Source organism: Brassica napus, chromosome A5 (genome assembly GCF_020379485.1).
Source record: "Brassica napus cultivar Da-Ae chromosome A5, Da-Ae, whole genome shotgun sequence".
Taxonomy (NCBI): domain Eukaryota; kingdom Viridiplantae; phylum Streptophyta; class Magnoliopsida; order Brassicales; family Brassicaceae; genus Brassica; species Brassica napus.
In genome coordinates this window covers 11,217,911-11,237,453 of record NC_063438.1, presented here as the reverse complement: position 1 = coordinate 11,237,453, position 19,543 = coordinate 11,217,911, and the positions used below count along the sequence as shown (strand labels likewise).

Here is a 19,543-nt window from a genome sequence, read left to right as displayed (position 1 = left end):
ACGTCTTTTCAATTATTTCAGTTATTTTAATTATTTCATTTTCAATCCCGATGAATTCACGTCTTTTTAATTATTTTATTTTCAATCCCGATGAATTCACGTCTTTTCAATTATTTCATTTTCGTTATGATAAATGTTGAACAACTTGTAAATTATGTTCATCCACGGATTGCAACATAATTACTATTCCTCAGACCAATGAGTAACTAGTAGTTATCATATCCTCAATCATATTTGGTTTTGGGTCAAGACAGAATGTTATTGTTAGATTTGTTTTTATCTGCAATGTATAGGTTTCTTCACCACATAGCTGTAAGATGGGTCGACAAATGAGGTTTTTTATTGGATATAAATCTTTGATATGATTAAATAAATACCTAGAGCCATCCAAAAGATATTTAATTAAGACTCGATTTATAGACTAATATTTTAATGAGTTATTTTTCCAACATTAGGAAGATAAAATGATCAGCCGAAAAAAAAGGAATCAATTATCGTTGATCCTGAGTCTAAAAACAATGTAAAATTAGGCATTCATTTACATAACTTAATAAAGAATAACTCATTGCATTTATGGACCCCAAATCTAGTGATAAAGTTATAGACTAGTTATAAATGCTCCAATAAAAATTGATTGTCTCCGAATGACTACATCAAATTGCTAATTAGTCTAAGGCACACATTAACTATGATTGCTATGTTAGTTCCAAGTATATAAGAATCTTCGTAAATGAAAAGGTGGCCAAACTTAATAAACAAAGGATTTTGAATGATCTGTAAAAGAAAATATTAAACATGACAAAGAAAAAAATTCACGTACATGTGACAATGAAGAGACATCAGTAAGTCATATGTACATGTATGCATAGTAAGTGTTACAAAAAAAAAACATGTATGCATAGTACATATGTTTAGAAAACTTTACGTGAAGAGATTTGGTCTCAAGTCAAAATAAACAAAAAAAATATTATTTTATGTCAAAAAGGAACAACGAACCAAAAGTACACTAACCCTAAATATTATAAAAAACTAAACAAGATTATTTTTTACGACTGCACTCAACTTCTATAGATGACACACATGATTGGAATGCATAATATGAAAATTTTGCTTTCATGGAGAGAAATATGATAATTTGTGTGATTGTACTCTCTTTCTTTTCTATGATGTCTATACCACTAGGTTTTTAAAATTTTTAAGAAGATAACGAACATGCAAATTATAAACAACTACTGCGGTATTATAACTATAAAATAAACAGTGTATCACCATTCTAAAGCCATTTTCATACAATAATGACATCAAAAAGAAAAGAGAATGATTATTATTAATTATGAGAAAATATTTAGAAGAATGATAATCTAAGTGTTCTACAAATTTATCTTAGTGAAGATTTCACATACACATTTACCAAGGATTTTCTGGTTACTATTTCGAGCAGTTAGATCATTTTGTTGTACTGTCATCTCAAAGATCTCGAGTGGTGTACTTATGAGAAGAAGTTATATTGTTATATTGGATTACGCCATCTCAAAGCTTGTACTCAGATTACTAATTTTTAAATTTTAAAAAATTCATAAGAACTAATGAATATAATTTAATTTCTAATACATTTACTAGGAAAAATATGTTTATTAATCTCGAGAATATGAGATTTTATATTTCGAAAAGAAGATGTAGATTTTAACTCGCCAAATAAAGGTGAAAGCACAAGGGATTAAGTGTTTGATGGAGAAAATAGATAACATTGAAGTAAGATACACTTGTTTAACAAAAAATGATAATAACTGAATAATAATACAAGGTTAATTAAGAAGAATAGTTGAAATAATAAAGCATTCATAGAAAAATCATTGCTCAAGAAATAAAATGGAAAAAACCCACAAGTTATATAAAAGTATACTAAAGATATTTCACAAAAAAAAAAACAGAATTTAAAATATGAAACCAGCCCCAATGCCCTCAAAAAGCTTTAAAAAAACCACGAAATGCACAAAGAATTGATTGCAAAGAAGTCTGTAATTGATGTAAAGAATGAGAAAGAAGAGATAGAAAACGAGTTTGAAAGTATTGATTATTGGCTTCTTTACCTCAACGCGCCATCATAATTAATAGACTACCTCCACTTTTAAAAACTAATTTCTATTCCGATTTTGCCCATGCTCCTATATCTCGAGCTTGTCTGTAACTTTGTTAGACTCTGTGAAATTCCACATTATTTTACTGTTCATTGCAGCATGCATGTAGCTGTATCAGTTCTCTCTCCTACATATTCTCTACTAGACCGCTCTCTCATCATCTCTCCTACTTGTTTATCATCTTCTCTTCTGCTTTTATTTATTTTCCCTTCACTTACGAAAAACATCCTCTCTGTTTTTAACTTCGATCTCTAATTATTATACAAAACTCTAGCGTTCTACATCCATTTCACTTTTATTTTTCACCATCTATATAATATGTAGCTTTAAATCTCCTTACCAATTGGCGTTTTTTGGCGATTTTAAAGACACTGCAATGTTGATTTATTTAGTCGGTGGTGAAATTAAAATACAAGGTACAATATTGTTTTGTTTTCGTTTCCTTAGTCGGCGTTTTCTGGCGATTTTAATTTCTTTTGTTTTTGTTTTTTTTTTTTAAATTAAAACATCTTTATAGTCGAAATAAATGGAGGAGAATGACATCTCAGATTTGTTTGAAATCTTTCTTGCACTACTTTTTCATATTATGTTATTGATCTACCCACCGTGAAAATGATTTTTATCAAACTTGATTAGAACTAGGTGAAAGCTGTGCCAGATCTAGGGTCGAAGCAATTGATGAAGTCTCTTCTTAATATTGGGAAGCTGTTAAAGAGTGAAGCTGAAGACATAGAGGAGGCGAGTGAGTTCGTGATGTTATTTTTTGTTCAAAGCGCTATGTGAAACGAGAATGACGAAGAAGAATAGTTTTAACGACTGAGTTCTTGAAGTTCTTTTCCGATGTGGATAACTTCTATGTTAGTCTTTATTATATCGATTATCTGATATTATTTAGATATCAACAAAATTTGTATCTTATTTCAATATTGGGGATACATGTTTTATAGTTGTTACAAACATATACCCCAAATTGTAAATGGTTAGCAAGTTTTTAAATGGTTATATACATAATTTGTTAGCTGATACATTGTTAGGTACATGTTTTTTAGATGATATTTGATTTATTATTTGATACATATTTTGTTAGCTAATACACAACGTAAGAGTAAAGATTTATTATTTGCTAGTATGTATGCTATTGATTCTTTTCACATCAAACAAATAATTAATTTGTTAACAAAACATGTAGCTGTTACATGGTTTCTTAGACGTTACATGGTTTGGATAGATGACCTGTTAGATGATACATTATTTTGGGTACACAGTTTGTTAATTGATAAGTTAGTTATTATCTGATACATATTTTGTTTGTTGACAAACTATGACTAAAGATCTATTATGCACTAGTATGTATGTTATTGATTCTTTTAACATTAGAAAAATAATTATAACTTGTTAACAACACATGTAATTGTTACATGGTTTCTTAGATGTTACATGGTTTGGATGCATGACCTGTTATATAATACATTGTTTTGAGTACATGGTTTGTAAGTTGATAAGGTAGTTGTTATCTGATACTTAAGTTGTTATCTGATATATGATTTTGATGCCAAAATTGAACATTTACTATTATGTATATTATCTTTTAACTCTAATTTTAGAGCTCCAAATTTTTGATGATCTTCTCTTCTTTATCTCGTTTTTGGCCACCATCTTTTGAGATTTAGATCTTTTATTTCTAAATATTTGGATCTTTTAAGAATATTTTTTGAGCCCTAAACTTTTGATGAATCGTTTTGGCCACCATTTCTCTAAAATTAGAGTTAAAAGAGGGTTAGACTTTCAGGATGAGTTTATATGGAAGTTTCAATTTGTCAATCAAACTGAATAAATTTGAAAATCAAAATTGTATCATTAAGAAGAAGAAAGAAATTAAGTGTTTTTTACAGTAGAAAAATGCATGTGAAAAATAATGGAGAAAGAAAAACTGAAAAAGAAGCTACATGTTTGCTTTTGTGTAAAATGAAAAAGAAGCAACATGCAAAACAAAAAAGAAGAAGTAAAAGAAAAATAGTGAGGTTGGAGGAAAGAGAATATCAAAAGAAGAAAAATAATCCAGGGAAGAAAGTGTCAGAGGAAGGAAATAATAGCACTCAGACTTCTCTACAACTCTGCAACGAACCGAACGTTGTGTGTCAGACGAAGTAGGGTGCACTCGTCCAATGTCAAAAAAAAATTTGTGTTTTGGGCCTCGGCTGTCACTCAGAGTGTAAATCTCCAATTTGGGCCTCATTTGTGGGTAATCCACTAAATTACCCTTGAAAGTAAGGTAATAAAACAAAATAGGAAAAGATAAATACTCTCTACATTTATTTATTGTATGAAAGAGAATACGAAAATAACATGATGATTATTTCAAGGAAACCCATCGATGAAATTAGAGTTTGTTGATTTCAATTTAGGGAATATAAGTATAATACATAATCATATAAAAGAAGATTATCCAATATTGGTGATGTCATGGATAAGATAATTATCAAGGATAATTTCAAAAATAAAAAATGTGAGTCTAAAGATTGCGATGAAATATTCACTTGATAAAACATATGATATTGTAATTTTCAAACTGTTATGATAAAATAAAAATTTATAATGGAAAAGTGATGTGAATCTAAGATAAAGAGACTTGTGATATAACATGATCAAGCACATACAATGTGAAAAGAACTTGTAATTCTTGAAATATCATTGATAAATCATAAAAGGCAATAATGTTTACAAGTTATGAAGATTCAACATGAACTTTATAATAATAAGTGTTATGTATCTAAGTCAAAAGAGGTTTTTAAAATATTACTATGATTGGACATGAACTTTATATTATAAAATATATGTAAAAATAACTCTCAAAAAATGTTTTTAAACGAACGTAATTTATTTAATTTATCTAGATTTAAAATGTATAAAGTACTTAGTATTTCTTACTATTTTATTTAAAATTATTCTTAAAAAGCTTATTTTGTACTAGTTTATTTAATTTATCTAGATTTTTAAATCAGCAACATATATATTATGTGATTGAATTTATATGCATATATTTTGAGAAGTAAAATACTTGAAAATTATCTCTTACACAAGTTTATGTCAATTTATATGTGCAATTATCACATTATCCTTTTGACAATTTCATTTGACTTAGATATACAACATTTTCTTCTTGTAAGATTTTTGTAATCCACATGCATTTATACATTTAAGTAGTTCTTTTAAAAACAGAACTTGTAAAATCTAAAAACAGTTACACATGTAATGTAGCTGAAGCAAGGATAAGACCTACTTTTCAAAAAAGTAGGCCACTCTATTGTTTTCTTGGGGGATCCAATTAAACGAGATTGATTCGAAACAACTAAAAAAATGGTATAATGTCCACCACAATATCATACAATTTCAAGGATACACTATTTGTGTTAATCGAACTGATTATTTATTGAGAGTCTGATTCTCATTGAAAGTTGTTGACCCAGCTCCTTGGCCTTGTCCACCACCTCACAAAGTGCCAATCCCTCTGTGACTAACGGCGTACGAAATATGGGAAGCTTGTTGAGAACTTGAGCTGAGAACTATGCTTTTTCAAAGTCCATCTAAACATGCAAGTTGTGAATCTCTGTGCCAGGCGGCATCTGATTTGATCGTGGTAGTATCTAGGCACAATTGTCTCAAGATTTCTATTATTCTAGTCAAATGAGTTTCCATCAGTTTTCCTCCCAACCACTCTCTTGCTGCTCAAACGTTTTTGAACAATACCTCCTCTACTCCACTTATTTTCACATTAAACACCACGCTATTGAGAGCTGTCTAAATCAACCAAAGAATCCATGGAACCAATTGTCCCGACACAATCCTAGAAGGTGGGAGACAATTTTTATCATAAAGATTCATCAATATAGAGCTTAAATATAAAAATGTCCAGTCTCAACTCCATGCAAAAAAGGGGTGCCTCCCAAACATGTTGCGCAAACAGATATTGAAAAAATAGATGAGTTATAAATTCAAGATTACCACAGCATTTGCAGTTTTGATTGACATCATTTCATCGTACGAAAGTTTAACTTTGGACACCATATAAAATTCCAAACACTCTTGGACCAGTAAGAAGATGGGAGTTGCTGGTTATTGTTATGATCAAAGCTAGAATTGACTGCCACCATATAGCCATACTTAGCAGTCTAGTCTCTTGATTTTGTACCATGCCAAAAAGATCTATTTGGATCCACAGATTGACTAGGTTTAATGTTTAATATTGTGTTTGCTTCTTTGAGAAACATTTGTGAACTTTGTCCTTGTTCAAGAAGACATAATCTGGAAAAATAGGTCCACCACAACATCATCACATTGATCCTCTGGTGCTGATCTCATTGGATATGATTTCTGCGATAAGTTAAGCCAAGAATCTTTCCAGGCTTTGATAGATATTTTGTTACCCACTACTCATCCCATGTTTTTCAGTAGCAGGTCTTAACCCACCAATATTCTCCTCCAACCGTTAGATTCAGTCTCTTTCAACCACATGGAAAAAGCTATTTTATTGAATGTACTTTTCTAGCAAAACCTTGCCTAAGAGACTTGAATGATTATTGTGTAACCACCAACTATGATTTGCAAGGAAAACATCATTGAAGTACAGAAAGTCCATGAATACGAGTTATCCGTTTAAACTTGATCTGGAGAGTTTGGACCAATACAGCCATGTCATTTTTGGTATTCCAAATTTGTGTTCCACCAAAAACGAATAATAGCGGATTGAATGCAATTGCACAGTGTGATAGGTAACTTGAAGCAAGTCAAAGCATTAGACATAATAGGGGATAAGATGATTTGAGCATCAACATTTTTCCGATGTATACAAAATCTTTGTAGATTACCTGCTGACTTTTTGTTTTATTCTGTAAACTATTGAGGTGAAGATATCCTCTTTCTATGACCAAAGTGTTCTGGTAATCCAAGATTTTTTATACCCCTTATCTTTGAATGTGGTGAATGTCCTTCACAATAGACTTTGCATAGATAATTACCTGCCTGGAGGCTTCTTCATATCTTTGTAGAAATCATTTAAAGCCTTGATGCTATCGTTATTAGCCTTTATGTAAAAAACATTACAGTCCGCAAGGGTCAGCTTTTTATTTTATGCATCTGAGATCGCTGGAGAGAGGGCATAGCTGTCAGTTTCTTCTCTATTTTCTTCTGTTCATGTGAACAAATTTTTAAAGAGTGAAAAAATGACTTTCACTATTTTGTTTTCCTTGAAGACGGTGGCTCCTTCTGCAACCTTAATCACTGTACGAGCATTCGTTCTCCGGCGTCTCTTTTTTCTATGGCATGAAAGTAACATGAGTTTATATCTCCCAGTTTTAACCATAATTAGAGATGACTTCATTGCTTCCAATAGGCTTTCTCAGCCAAGTATGCATCCTTTAATTCAGAGGAGATCCTTTGAATCAGCTCAGTATCATTCAAAAGTCTTGATAGCACATTCTCAAGGTCTGATTTCTTCTGGCCAATTGAGAGTTTGATATTTATCTGCTAGACTTTAGTCCATTCTGAAATCGTGATGCGACTTAGGGTGATCCTTTAGCTCACCGACTTGGACTGGATATTCTTCCACATCAACCTAATCAACGCTTTCACCTCCAAATTATCTTTTAAGCATCTGTCATAACGAAATAGACCGCGTCTCTTTCACTGTCTTGGCTCAAAAATCAAGATAAACAGCTTATGGTCAGGCCCTTCACAAGATATGTAGTGAAATTGATCCATAGGATAATTATCAGCTCAGAAGTATTAGCAACCGCTCTATCAAGTCTGCAGCGTACAAAATGATCACCTTGTTGCCCCTTCCAAGAAAGAGGGTCACCCGAATGTTGTAGTTGAACCTCCGAGAAGAAGGTCCAGAGATCCAAGAAAGATCTTTCTAGGCGTGTAGGATCCCTTGCTTTTTCTTTATTATTTTATGAGGTTGTTAAAGTCCCGTATTACAAACCAAAGTCCATCATGATTCCCATTCAACACAATAAGATGGTTCCATAAAAGTTTAAGAGCAGGCTTGTCCTTATCTACATACACAAAAGAGGCTGAAAAGAGTTTTCTTCAGACTCAGTATAAGCATCAATAACATTAGCATTCGAGTTCAGAACTTTCAGTTTTACATGTTGTTTCCACAGCAAAATCAAATCCCTTTCCCATGACCCGTTGTAGCGACTCTTCGAATCGATTTCTCGACAATCTTCAAGTATATCCAGAGCGAACTTTTGTTCCTTTACTGACATCTTTGTATACTAATCCACTGGAGCATAGCTAATTTGATTGTGCATAGGCAGGCCCGACCCACTACAAAGTACAGCCTAAAGAAAAATAAATATTTGTTGGCTCCAAGTCTCCAACCCATCACCCGTGACCGAAGAAAGTAAAACACAACCGCTAGACTATAAACAACCTTTTGCAAAATTGTTGCCCCTAAATACTTAATCTAATTTGGCCCTAAAAGTCACAGCTTCCCCCGCTTTAGGTCAGGGCTGGCACTGTGCATTGGAGTCCCTTCTGCTCTGGGTTCAATGGAAAGACTGGTTACTCCATCTCGTATTGGGAAAGTCCTACTCTCTGTGATTGTAATAATATTAATTGGTGGGGACGGGGATGCATACTTCTCTTCTCTCCGGTGCAAGCTTGAACTTCGAGTATTTTACTCCTTACTTCTACAATAAAATGAAGAAAAAGTCAGGAATAGATGTTAAAAAAATTATATTTTTTTTTTACAATATGTATTTTTACATGGCTAATTGTATGTTGATGTATCTAGGATAACATCACATACTGGTTAAAATATTATGATAACTAATTATACTGGTTTACATATGATGATAACTAATGAATATGTTTATAAAGAAACAAGTTTTACGTAGTTTATAAAGAGATTTTTTTTACAACGAACGGCTATTCTATTACTCAAACTTGAGGTGGTCTGGGTAACCAGACCGGAATAGAACAACCAATAAAACAAACCTCTCTATAGAAATACCTTGCAGTCTTAGCTAAAGAGTCAGAAATCTGATTTTGCGATCGTGGAATATAAGTGATCTTGAAGTCCGAGAAGCATATCTCCAGAGTCTCTATCCTCTCCAATTATGTTGCAAAACTTGGCCAAGCATGAGGCTCCTTAATCATAGCGATCAGCTCCTTACAATTTGTCCCAAAGGTCTGGCATGTCGAGTGTTGAAGCATATTCTCCATTGCTGATCGCAGTGCTTCTACTTCTGAATGCAAGGCACATTCGCGTTGAATGTAATTTCGTGTCCCCATAAGTTGAATTTTCCCAAAACTATCCATCCAAACCCATCCACACCCGTTGAACTGTGATGTGGATGTCCATGACCCATCTAACATGCATATATTAACGAAGCTTAAGACTTGGGGTTCCTTATCACTGTGATCATGTAGCATTGGTGGCACCATCTTGTTTGCACTAAACTAGGCTTGGCATTCACTCTCTGCATAATGAACTAATTCCAATGGTTCCATGTCTATCCCTTAAAGAGTTTTTCATTTCGGGCCTTCCAAATATACCAGAATATCCAAGGATAAGGATCCATGTCTAGTTCTGGCACGACAATGATGTTCTTTCTCCAGAAGAGATAGTTTATATTAGCGTAAATACTCGGCACCGGAAAGTTATGTGAACTTATTGGAGTCGCTGATAGGGACCATGCTTGTAAAGATGGCGGGCATTCAAATATGGCATGAGTGACAGATTCTTCTGGTTCTCCACATCGTGGGCAATAGTTATCGATCACACCTCATATTACTTCGTATTAAATTCCTCGTTACTGCAACATGACATGTTATCAATTGACATATTAATTTCACCATTACTACAAGAATTTAAGGATTACTTTATCATTGTATAATTAATATAATCATAACAAGGACATAGTTTAAGCGCTAATTCTTTTACTAATAGACTAGCTTAATACCCTCACAATTGCACAGGATGAATATTATATATATAAATATTTTTTATATATTATTATGTATTTGTATTTATTTACGTATTATCTACATAATTAAAGTAGAGTAAACACATATATCTAAACAACACATTTTTTTTTGCGATGACAAAAAAAAAACAACACATTTTGTTTATTAAAGATATTTTTTGGGTAAATAAATCAAAACAATCATTTTATTTATTTTATATGGTATATAGCTAAATTTCAATGACATGAACATAAATATATAGTATATTTTGATATAAATATTTATTATTAAAAATTCATACTTATATGATAAACACAAAATTTCAAATTTGAGATTTTTTAAAGCAAAATTTAAAATTAAAATATTAAGGTTACAATACTTTTTCAATAAAATTTGGAAAATATCATATTTAAGTATTTTCCTATGTTATATAGTTTAATTTTAAATTGTATTAATATATAATATGAATGTCTAGTAAATGAGATTTCATATTCATATGATTTATGATTATTTGTATCTTGTTATTACCAAGAAATTTAAACCATTGATTACAAAATTTTAGTGTGAGACATTTAACGATTTTAGTAATTTATAGTCATTTTAATGATTCAAAATATATCATATAAGAAAAAAATTAATTTTCTTATTATATGGTTAATGTGGTTGTTTAATATCTTTTAATAATATAAAATTAAAAAGAGCTAAGATATAAAAATTGTTATCAAATATTTATTATTCATAATTATTAATTGTCATATATATGTTAGTTATATTAGACAATTCCGTAGCTTTTATTTAAGGAAAGTGCGAGAATATTCTTTTGTATACTATTTGTCAATTTAATAGTTAGTTTAATAAAAAATATAATATAAGTTAAGATAGACCAACCAATTTTTCAAAGAATTATGAATTTCATCCTCGTGGTGACAAGTGGCTACAAAACAATGTTGTAATGTTTCTCAATTAATATATAAGAGATATGTTTATTGTAAATAATTAAAAGATCAAGATTAGTACTCAACTAATGTATATATATTTATAATGATAATAATATTAACATTTGTCCATGTAATAGACATCTAATATTTTTCGTAAATAGTCAGAAATTGTTTTCAAAGAACGTCCGAATTGGAAGTCGAATATTGGAATGAAACTCAAATAAGGTAATAACAAAATTCATATTAAGTATTCAAAATAAAAATCATCTTAAATTCATGAACATTCTTACAATTTTATTACATTTCTATATAAATTATATAAGAAAAGAAATACAGTCAAAACAACCAAAACATAGTTGTTTTTTTCCTTTCAATGAAAGTCAAAGGCTTGACTACTATTCCTATTCTTTCTTTTTAATTAACCTATTTCCTTACATTGTAGTCAATGGTTATCCCATTATATGTAGACCTATTGAATAGAAACCCAATATCTCAAAGATTTATTGGACAAGTGTCAAAAATTTATGATGATGAAAACATTTCTTGTAATATAAAAAGCACACTTCTTGTATAAGATATAGACATCTTCTGCCATTAAATATAATCTCTCTCTTTCAGTCTAAATCTACAAAAGTAAAATTTGTAATGTCGGAGGCAAGTAGAACCGATGATGGCGATAGAACTCTGTTTAAGCAGCGAGAAACTTCTCAAATCAGCTCTTTTCTCAACGAATTTCCGGCGAGTGCTAATGTTCTTGTTGTCGAACCCAATTTTGTAACTTTACGTAAGATGAAAAACCTCATGATCAAATACGGCTATCAAGGTCTCTATTTCTCCGTCTCTCATTTTGATCGATAGATTGTGTTATTATTAGGGTTAGGGTTTATACTGATATCTTTTTTTTGTTATCTAGTGACGGTTTATGCGGATGCAGAAGCAGCTCTCGCGTTTCTGAGAAACTGTGAACATGGGATTAATCTCGTGATCTGGGATTTTCATATGCCTAGAATTAATGGAATCCAAGCTCTCAAAATCATTTGTACAAAGATGGATCTGCCTGTCGTAAGTATGTAAATCGAAGATTTTTTTTTCAAATTATATTAATTAAACCAAATTTCTATTCATTAGATTAAAAAAATAATTATATATTTCGTCTTTGTGTAGTTATGTCTGATGATGACCGAAAAACATCGGTGATGCAAGCAACGGTTCATGGTGCATGCTACTATGTTATGAAACCGATTAGAAAGGAGATCATAGCCACCATATGGCAACACATTGTACGCAAGAGGATGATGTCTAAATCAGGTTTAATTCCACCGGTTCAATTAGATGCGGTTCAGAATCACGATGGTTTCAAGGAAAACAAAGATGACTCCATGCCCGTGGACCAAGGTAATAGTGAACAAAACATCAATATGATAGGAGAAAAGGCAGAAAAGAAACCGCAAATTGGAGAAAATCTACCAATCCAATCAGATTCGGTTCAGAATAACGGTTCAGACCAAGACAACAACGATTCATGGACCAAAAGCCCATACAACAGTGAACAAAACATGGATGGAGAAGAAAGAAAGCAACCGAAGACACGGGTGGTGTGGACTAATGATCTTCAAGAGAAATTTCTCAAAGCCGTCGATATTCTTGGTGGTGCAAGAAGTAATATAACTAGTCTTAATCTGTGTTCTATCAATTTATTTATCTTCTTATTATTACCTTCTTTTATTTGGTTCTAATGATATTTTGAATGCAAATACAGAAGCTAATCCCAAGCCACTTCTCAAAATGCTGGAAGACATGAATATCAAAGGGCTCACTAGAAGACATGTGTGTAGTCATCTTCAGGTAAAAGCCAAAACTTTATCGATTCTACAATTAAATATAGGGTTTTGCGAATATTAGTAACGGAAATTCTACATTAATTATGTTGTTGTACAGAAATATCGTCTTAGTCTTGAGGGAAAAGAAATCACTCAACAGATGCAAGAGTTTGGTTGGTCCAGTGCATGTACAACTTCACCTCTCTTAGGTTTGAACAATGTTCACACTGCAACATCGTCCCTTATAAATGGTGGAGCTTCTTACCCGGTCCAGGAGAATCAGTATCAAAATGGCTACATGGAAGTGAACAACAACCACGCTGCATCATCGACCCTTATGAATGGTCGAGCTACTTACCCGGTCCAGGATAATCAGTATCAAAATGGCTACTTGGGAGTGAACAACAACCAGGTCATGACCAATACTATGCCTTATGATTTTGACCATGATCACTATTTGCAGAAGCAGAAGCCTGAAAAAGCTTCCAGCATCGATATACCGGAGGATCTCGGACTGGCGTATACTATGCCTCGTTTGCCCTATAATCTTGGCCATGGGAACCATCTCCAGCATGAACAACAACATCAGCTTTCTCATCAATGGAATAACGTGATGAGTAACAATGAACCGGAACTACCTTCCAGCAATGGTGTAACGGGCGTTGGGGGGACTTATCCAAGTTTACCGTATGACCCAAACGAGTTCTATAATTATAATCAGTAATTTGGCTGTTTCTTTAATTACTAATCATGCGTAGGAGATTATTTGGTTTCTTGGAAGTGTTATGATTTGTGAGAGAATCATCAGTGACATGAAGAAAAGGAAGGGAAGAACGAGAGCATGCATGTGACTTGTTTTGTGAATCGCAAGAAGATTAGTTAGTAATTATATTCTATGGAACTCATTTCAAAACCGTCTCAATGTATTTCATTTTTCTTATATAAATTTGTTGTTTTATGGATAATTCTGTTTTTTTAATAAATAACTTGTTTCCAATTTAAAATCAGTAAGATGCGCGTGAGTTAATTCCATTATAGGGAATTTAGTTAAAGAGAACAAATAGAATGCCATAGATCAGATGCACGTAATTAAAGTTATAGATATTTTCTTATAGTTTATTAAATCTACTGGATTTTGAAGCTTAAATATAATATCATTCAGATGATTAAATGATAATGAAATCCTAGAAAAAAATGGTATATATTTGCCTCAGAGCACCATTATCGGTTTGAACCCATACAACTTTCTTTAAAAAAAAAGATATTGCTATTATAATTATTTTATTTATGTTTGGATTTTATTACACCAATGAAATATTCCTAGAGTGACATCTGTGTATTTTCATTATCAACGGGTTCTTAAAACATATTTGTAAAGAAATTTTATGCTCTTCTCTCTCCTATTTTAACTATTTTTCATTTATTTTAAAAGATAAAAACTCTCCATAAACCTGCTATTGGAGGCTTGGAGCTGCTCTCAGTTTCTTTATCTCTCGTAGCGATTTCATTTAGGTTGGAATCTGTGTAAGGGCTTGACTGGATGCGAGTGGTAACAATTTTTGCCGTTTTCAGTTGAGGGTAATTGCAGAAAAATAAATAAAAATAATTCTTATAGAAAAACTGTATAAATAGATAATCAAAAAAATTTAGTTTGAATTTACACTGAGATAATATAAATACTTATATGTATATGATATTTTTATTTATTTTATAAAACTTTAAAACAAAAATGTGCTATAATTTTTAGACATTAATATATATATATATATATATATCCCAAAAATAATTTATGAAAATTAATACTACAATTTTATAAATATAATTTTACATTAGTTATAAGAATATGATTTTAATATTTATATAAAATGTTAATTTTGTTAATTTATTATTATATGTTGCTTCATTTGGTAGCCAACCAGTCATTATTATCATGTAAATGCAGAAATATATAAGTGCTTACCAGTCATACAAATCATTTAAACGCTTAAAACTGTAGATATTTGCATCCACAAACTAATGCAACTGCAACTGTAACCGATGCGTTTACACCAGTCATACCTTAAGTGGGTTGTGATCTTTTCCACCTGCCCTTAAGGTAACATTCGGAAACCACTTGCTTTTTTTTTACAAGAAAAAAAAGGTTAGGTTTTCACAACAAAATGCTTGAACAATTAGATATGTACCCGATATAACAATTTACTCTTTCAGAATGTTTATTGGTGAAAAAAACATTAAAGGTCGAGGTATAAAATGTGGTATGTAATGTGAAAGATGCGGCATATAAGTAGAGTCAATAAATCATGTTTTATTTGAATGTCTTTCGCCTATTCATGTATGGCTTTATCATAAATTCCAACTAGTCCAACTACAATTTCCACGCAATCAGTGTTCGCGAATATGGATTATTTATTCTGGAAGATTTCATGACATATATAAAATGATCAATTTACTTAGATTTTATGGTATATTTTGAAAAAGCAAAATAATAAATTTTTTTAATAGAATTACACTAAACTCTAAAATCGGCAGAGATAAAATATATACTATGGAAGGAGGCTCAAGTACCTTTTCTGCAAAATGGAACTCCGAAACAATCTATTCAGTATGGAGAAGTGGAAATTCAAATTTGACTCGACGAATAGGAAGATGGTATTTTACAAATTGATCTTGGAAAAGAGATTTTTGTTTTTTGGCAATGACTAGTATAGTACTTTAGAAGGTTTCAATGGATTAATGGGAGCAAGAAATACTTAGAGTAGCTCATCCACTCTACACGTGGATTTCGAAGCATTATTTGGGCGATAGAATGCAAGAAGAATCTCCGACAATTTCATGTGACGTTTGCGACATATTGTTCATAGTTGATAAAGATGATTTTAGAACCATAAAAATAGCCTTCATTTGCAACCTACCTAAAAGAAATTCAGCGGATGAAGGAAAGTTTCAATACTTTTGTAACTACGCACGTTCCTAGGAATTAAAACATAAAAGTAGATAATCTTACACGTATTACTAACAAACAACTGTCCCATTTAGTCTTTATTGACACTGAATCTTCTGTTTTGTTAACAGAGTCAGACAAAAAATAATTTACTATTAATAGTGTGAATTCTAGTGGAACGAAATATTTCTGCTGTGGTTTCAAAAGACATAGTGTTGTCCATCTACTTATGATCTCATTCCCATCTGTATTCCATCTATGTTTTGCCCAGTTATCATAATAGAATCTTTAGAGGAAAACAACATACACAGAAAGATAATAACTTCAGAAAAAAAGACGAGCCTTGATGTTTAAAACACAGAGGTTATGAACAAGTTTACCATTGTCATTTTATTAAGAAAAAGTTTGATATCGAACTCTTTTTTATCAAGCTAATATGTCGATAGTCTTTTTACATGTGTCTTTTACACTCTTTATTTTTTGTCATACATGTCTTTTTTTTTACAACAAAATGTCATTCTAATATTCATGCTTGAGGTGGTATAGGTAACCATACCGGAATAGAATAACCAACAAAACAAATGTCTCCATGAAAGGATCTCGCGGTCCTAGCTATATGATCTGCAGTTCCATTTTGTCCTAGCTAAATGATCTGCAGTTCCATTCTGTCATCTAGGAATATAGGTGATCTCAAAGTTTTGAAATCTGCTCTTGAGTTCTTAAATCTCCTTCGACTCTTTCAAATAGCTCGACCATGACTCAGGGTCTCCCACCATTGCTGTTACATCTTTTCAGTCTGTCTCAAAGCGTTAGTACATCGAATGATGCAGCATGCTACATCTCATTAACAACATATTTTCACCACAAAAAATAACAATGTTACATCTCACACTTTTCTCATATATTACTTTCTCATCTTGGATTCACTTGCATATTTTGTTATCTATCTATAACATTACATTTAATATCATAATTCGGTAATTTTCTCATATTGGTGATTTCATTAACTTTGTATTTTCTTTGAGGGATTATTGGGTCATCAACGAAATCAATAAATATTCTCTTTGAATATTCGTTGTTTAAAAGTTTGATGGGAATCAATAATTTGAGTGTAGAATATGGAAATGTTTTAATTTGATAACCTGTGACCATTAAAATTTCCTGTAATATTTAGTTATTAAAGGTGCAGCTGTGACCCTACAACAAGATCACACCGCCCAACTGAGACCACTCGACCGATCTCATCCACATGAAAACTTGAAAATCATTTTTTTCTAAACAAACTAAAATTATAATATTGAACAATAAATTTTTTAAAATTATGTTAATTTATATATTATTTTATAATACCATATGATAATAAAAATAATATGAATGTGTTATTACTTATAAATAATAACATTCCATATATTATACTTTATTATTTAATAAAATTAATTTTAGATGCTTAAACCTCTTATAATAATGTAGAGTTTTAGTTAGGCTTTCTAGACATTACAAGTTGATTTACTGTTTGTTTAGCTTCTAAAACTTTCCTGGACACTAGATTTTTCTGTGTGAAAATAGGTTAAATTGTGTCTAAGGAAACAAATTTCCGGTTTTAAGAATCACAGATGTTGATAGTCAATAAATATAAGAAAATTTAAAAATAATTAATGGAGTGAAATTTGTTTTATTTGTTAAATATAATTATCTTATTCTAATATTAATATTGTTGCAATCCTAAATAAGATAGTGCCAATACAGAAAAATCACATTAGCATAGAAAATACAATAAATCTGAAAGATTAAAGTAAAACTAAGATAAATTTTTGTTTGTTTTTTTTGTAATATATACAGAAAAATATTTAACACTGTGAGTTATTGGCGCCATTCAAAGTAATTTACTGGAAACATGCATGATAAGATGACAATTAGACATGAATGCATTAAGCAATATTTTTTAAACTCAAACACTTATTTCTGGTTAACACATTGTCATGGCACCAACAACCATGTTTAACAATCTATGATACTAAACTGTCGCTTGGTTGTAGATGTCTAAACACACATTTATGTCCAAGTTTGATAAGTTGACAAATTTATCTTAGTATCAGTTTTTGTTGGCGAAGGACAATTTGTTCATCAATATTTTCTTGCATTAACAATTTGAACACTATAGGTCAAGATACAACAATAAAATTTAAAACATAGGAATAGATGTTTCCCTTTTCTCAAAAATCATAAATATCAAGTGATGAATTCTATTGAACCCCTAAAAACTAAAATGAAATTACTTAAACATAATTACAAAGAAAAAATACATATTTACAAATGAGAACAAATACATATTTACAAATGAGAGAGTTTAGAAATATTCACTAAATTTTCCCGAAGAAGGTTCGAAAAAAATTCTCAATAAATTTACAAAGAGAAAATTGTTAAAGTTTGAGTTAAAAATATAGCGTATGATGAAAAATTAGACTCAAAATGGCTATAAATAAGTACCCTCTATGTTTCATAAGCAAATATAATTTATATATATATATATTAAATTTAATATTAATTACAAAAGCATTTATTTTATAAATAATTTAATTCATCTCAAATAATATTGATTAAATAAATGTAATTATTTCTCTGTTAATTGGTTGTAGATTTTAATACTTGTTTCTTTGTCAATTTATCTCTAATCTTAAAGCATTTTTGCATATTCTCAAAAGAAGATATGAAAATTCTAAATACATTAAAACATCAAGAAATTAAAATAAAATTTAAATTAGTATCCCCATATGAATGAAGTACCGTTGCTTGGTCATTACATGGTGGCGCGTGATGGACCAAGATGTATGAAGACACAAACTTACGGATTGCAGCCTAGGGATGTGTAATGGGTGATGACCCAGTGTAGGATGTTTATAAAGTGATCATCCAAAGGCGATGGTGTTGATGATGTTTCTTTACCTACTAAGATCTTAGCCTTGGTGGTTTCTGGATTAGAATATATATATGAATGAGTTGTAAAAGACGGGTAATATGGAAGTTATTTTTAAGATGTGATTTCATAAGGATGGAGTATAATCAATGTGTGGTACTAGTACTTGTTTGAGAATGATTATGCATTGTTATGATTGCACATGTGTATGATTGATTGACTGGTAGTGGTTCTACATTCACTGAGTAACTTGTTACTCATGATTCATTCGTGTGCCATTAGTCGGGAAACCTTTTCATTGGGCTTGAAGGAACAGTGAAACCAGCGGTCGTATTTTGTTATCCTTGCAAAGTCGATTTTTTGTCTATTTAAGGTGAAACGTTGTTGGGAAATATGCCTTAGGTTAAAATTATAACCGGTTTGTAACATGGTTTAAATAAATATATAATGTGTAAACAATGTTTGTAAATGAAGAGTTTTCATATGATATTAGTCCTTGTACGGGACGAACTAACTATCGGGTATTACTTGGTCGGGTTGAAAATCCTAGAGTGATATCTGATAAGAGCGTTGGTGTTCTCGGGTTGCTAGTGCAAGGCGATCAAAAGTATTCTGAGAACCTTAGGTCTGATTTCGGGAAACAACGATCGTGTCATTTAATGTCAACTACTAGCGGGTGTGAAAATACTAGCATGTCTATAAAACAACCTACCACCCTTCATCTTATAGCCCGCCTTTTCAAAACTTCTATAAAACATTTCCTTTAACGTCTTCATGATATTTTCATCTGCATCAATATCCTCAAAAAACTCTTGCATTTT

At 31.2% G+C, this 19,543-nt stretch overlaps 1 protein-coding gene across 1 annotated transcript; it reads left to right on the top strand.

The window, feature by feature from the left end:
* The first annotated feature begins 10,892 nt into the window (after nt 1-10,892).
* Nucleotides 10,893-13,935, top strand: LOC106422891 (putative two-component response regulator ARR19). Its single transcript, XM_022720321.2, has 5 exons — nt 10,893-11,870; nt 11,961-12,113; nt 12,212-12,706; nt 12,807-12,892; nt 12,986-13,935. The coding sequence occupies exons 1-5, from the start codon at nt 11,693-11,695 to the stop codon at nt 13,589-13,591; spliced, it is 1,518 nt and encodes a 505-aa protein (XP_022576042.2). The 5' UTR covers nt 10,893-11,692; the 3' UTR covers nt 13,592-13,935.
* Nucleotides 13,936-19,543: the final 5,608 nt, after the last annotated feature.

Excerpts from the sequence above, each read along its gene's own strand:
- LOC106422891 (XM_022720321.2), top strand. The coding sequence starts at position 11,693 with ATGTCGGAGGCAAGTAGAACCGATGATGGCGATAGAACTCTGTTTAAG. Across the intron at positions 11,871-11,960 it reads GATCAAATACGGCTATCAAG|TGACGGTTTATGCGGATGCA; the intron begins GTCTCTATTTCT and ends TTTGTTATCTAG. Across the intron at positions 12,893-12,985 it reads ATGTGTGTAGTCATCTTCAG|AAATATCGTCTTAGTCTTGA; the intron begins GTAAAAGCCAAA and ends GTTGTTGTACAG.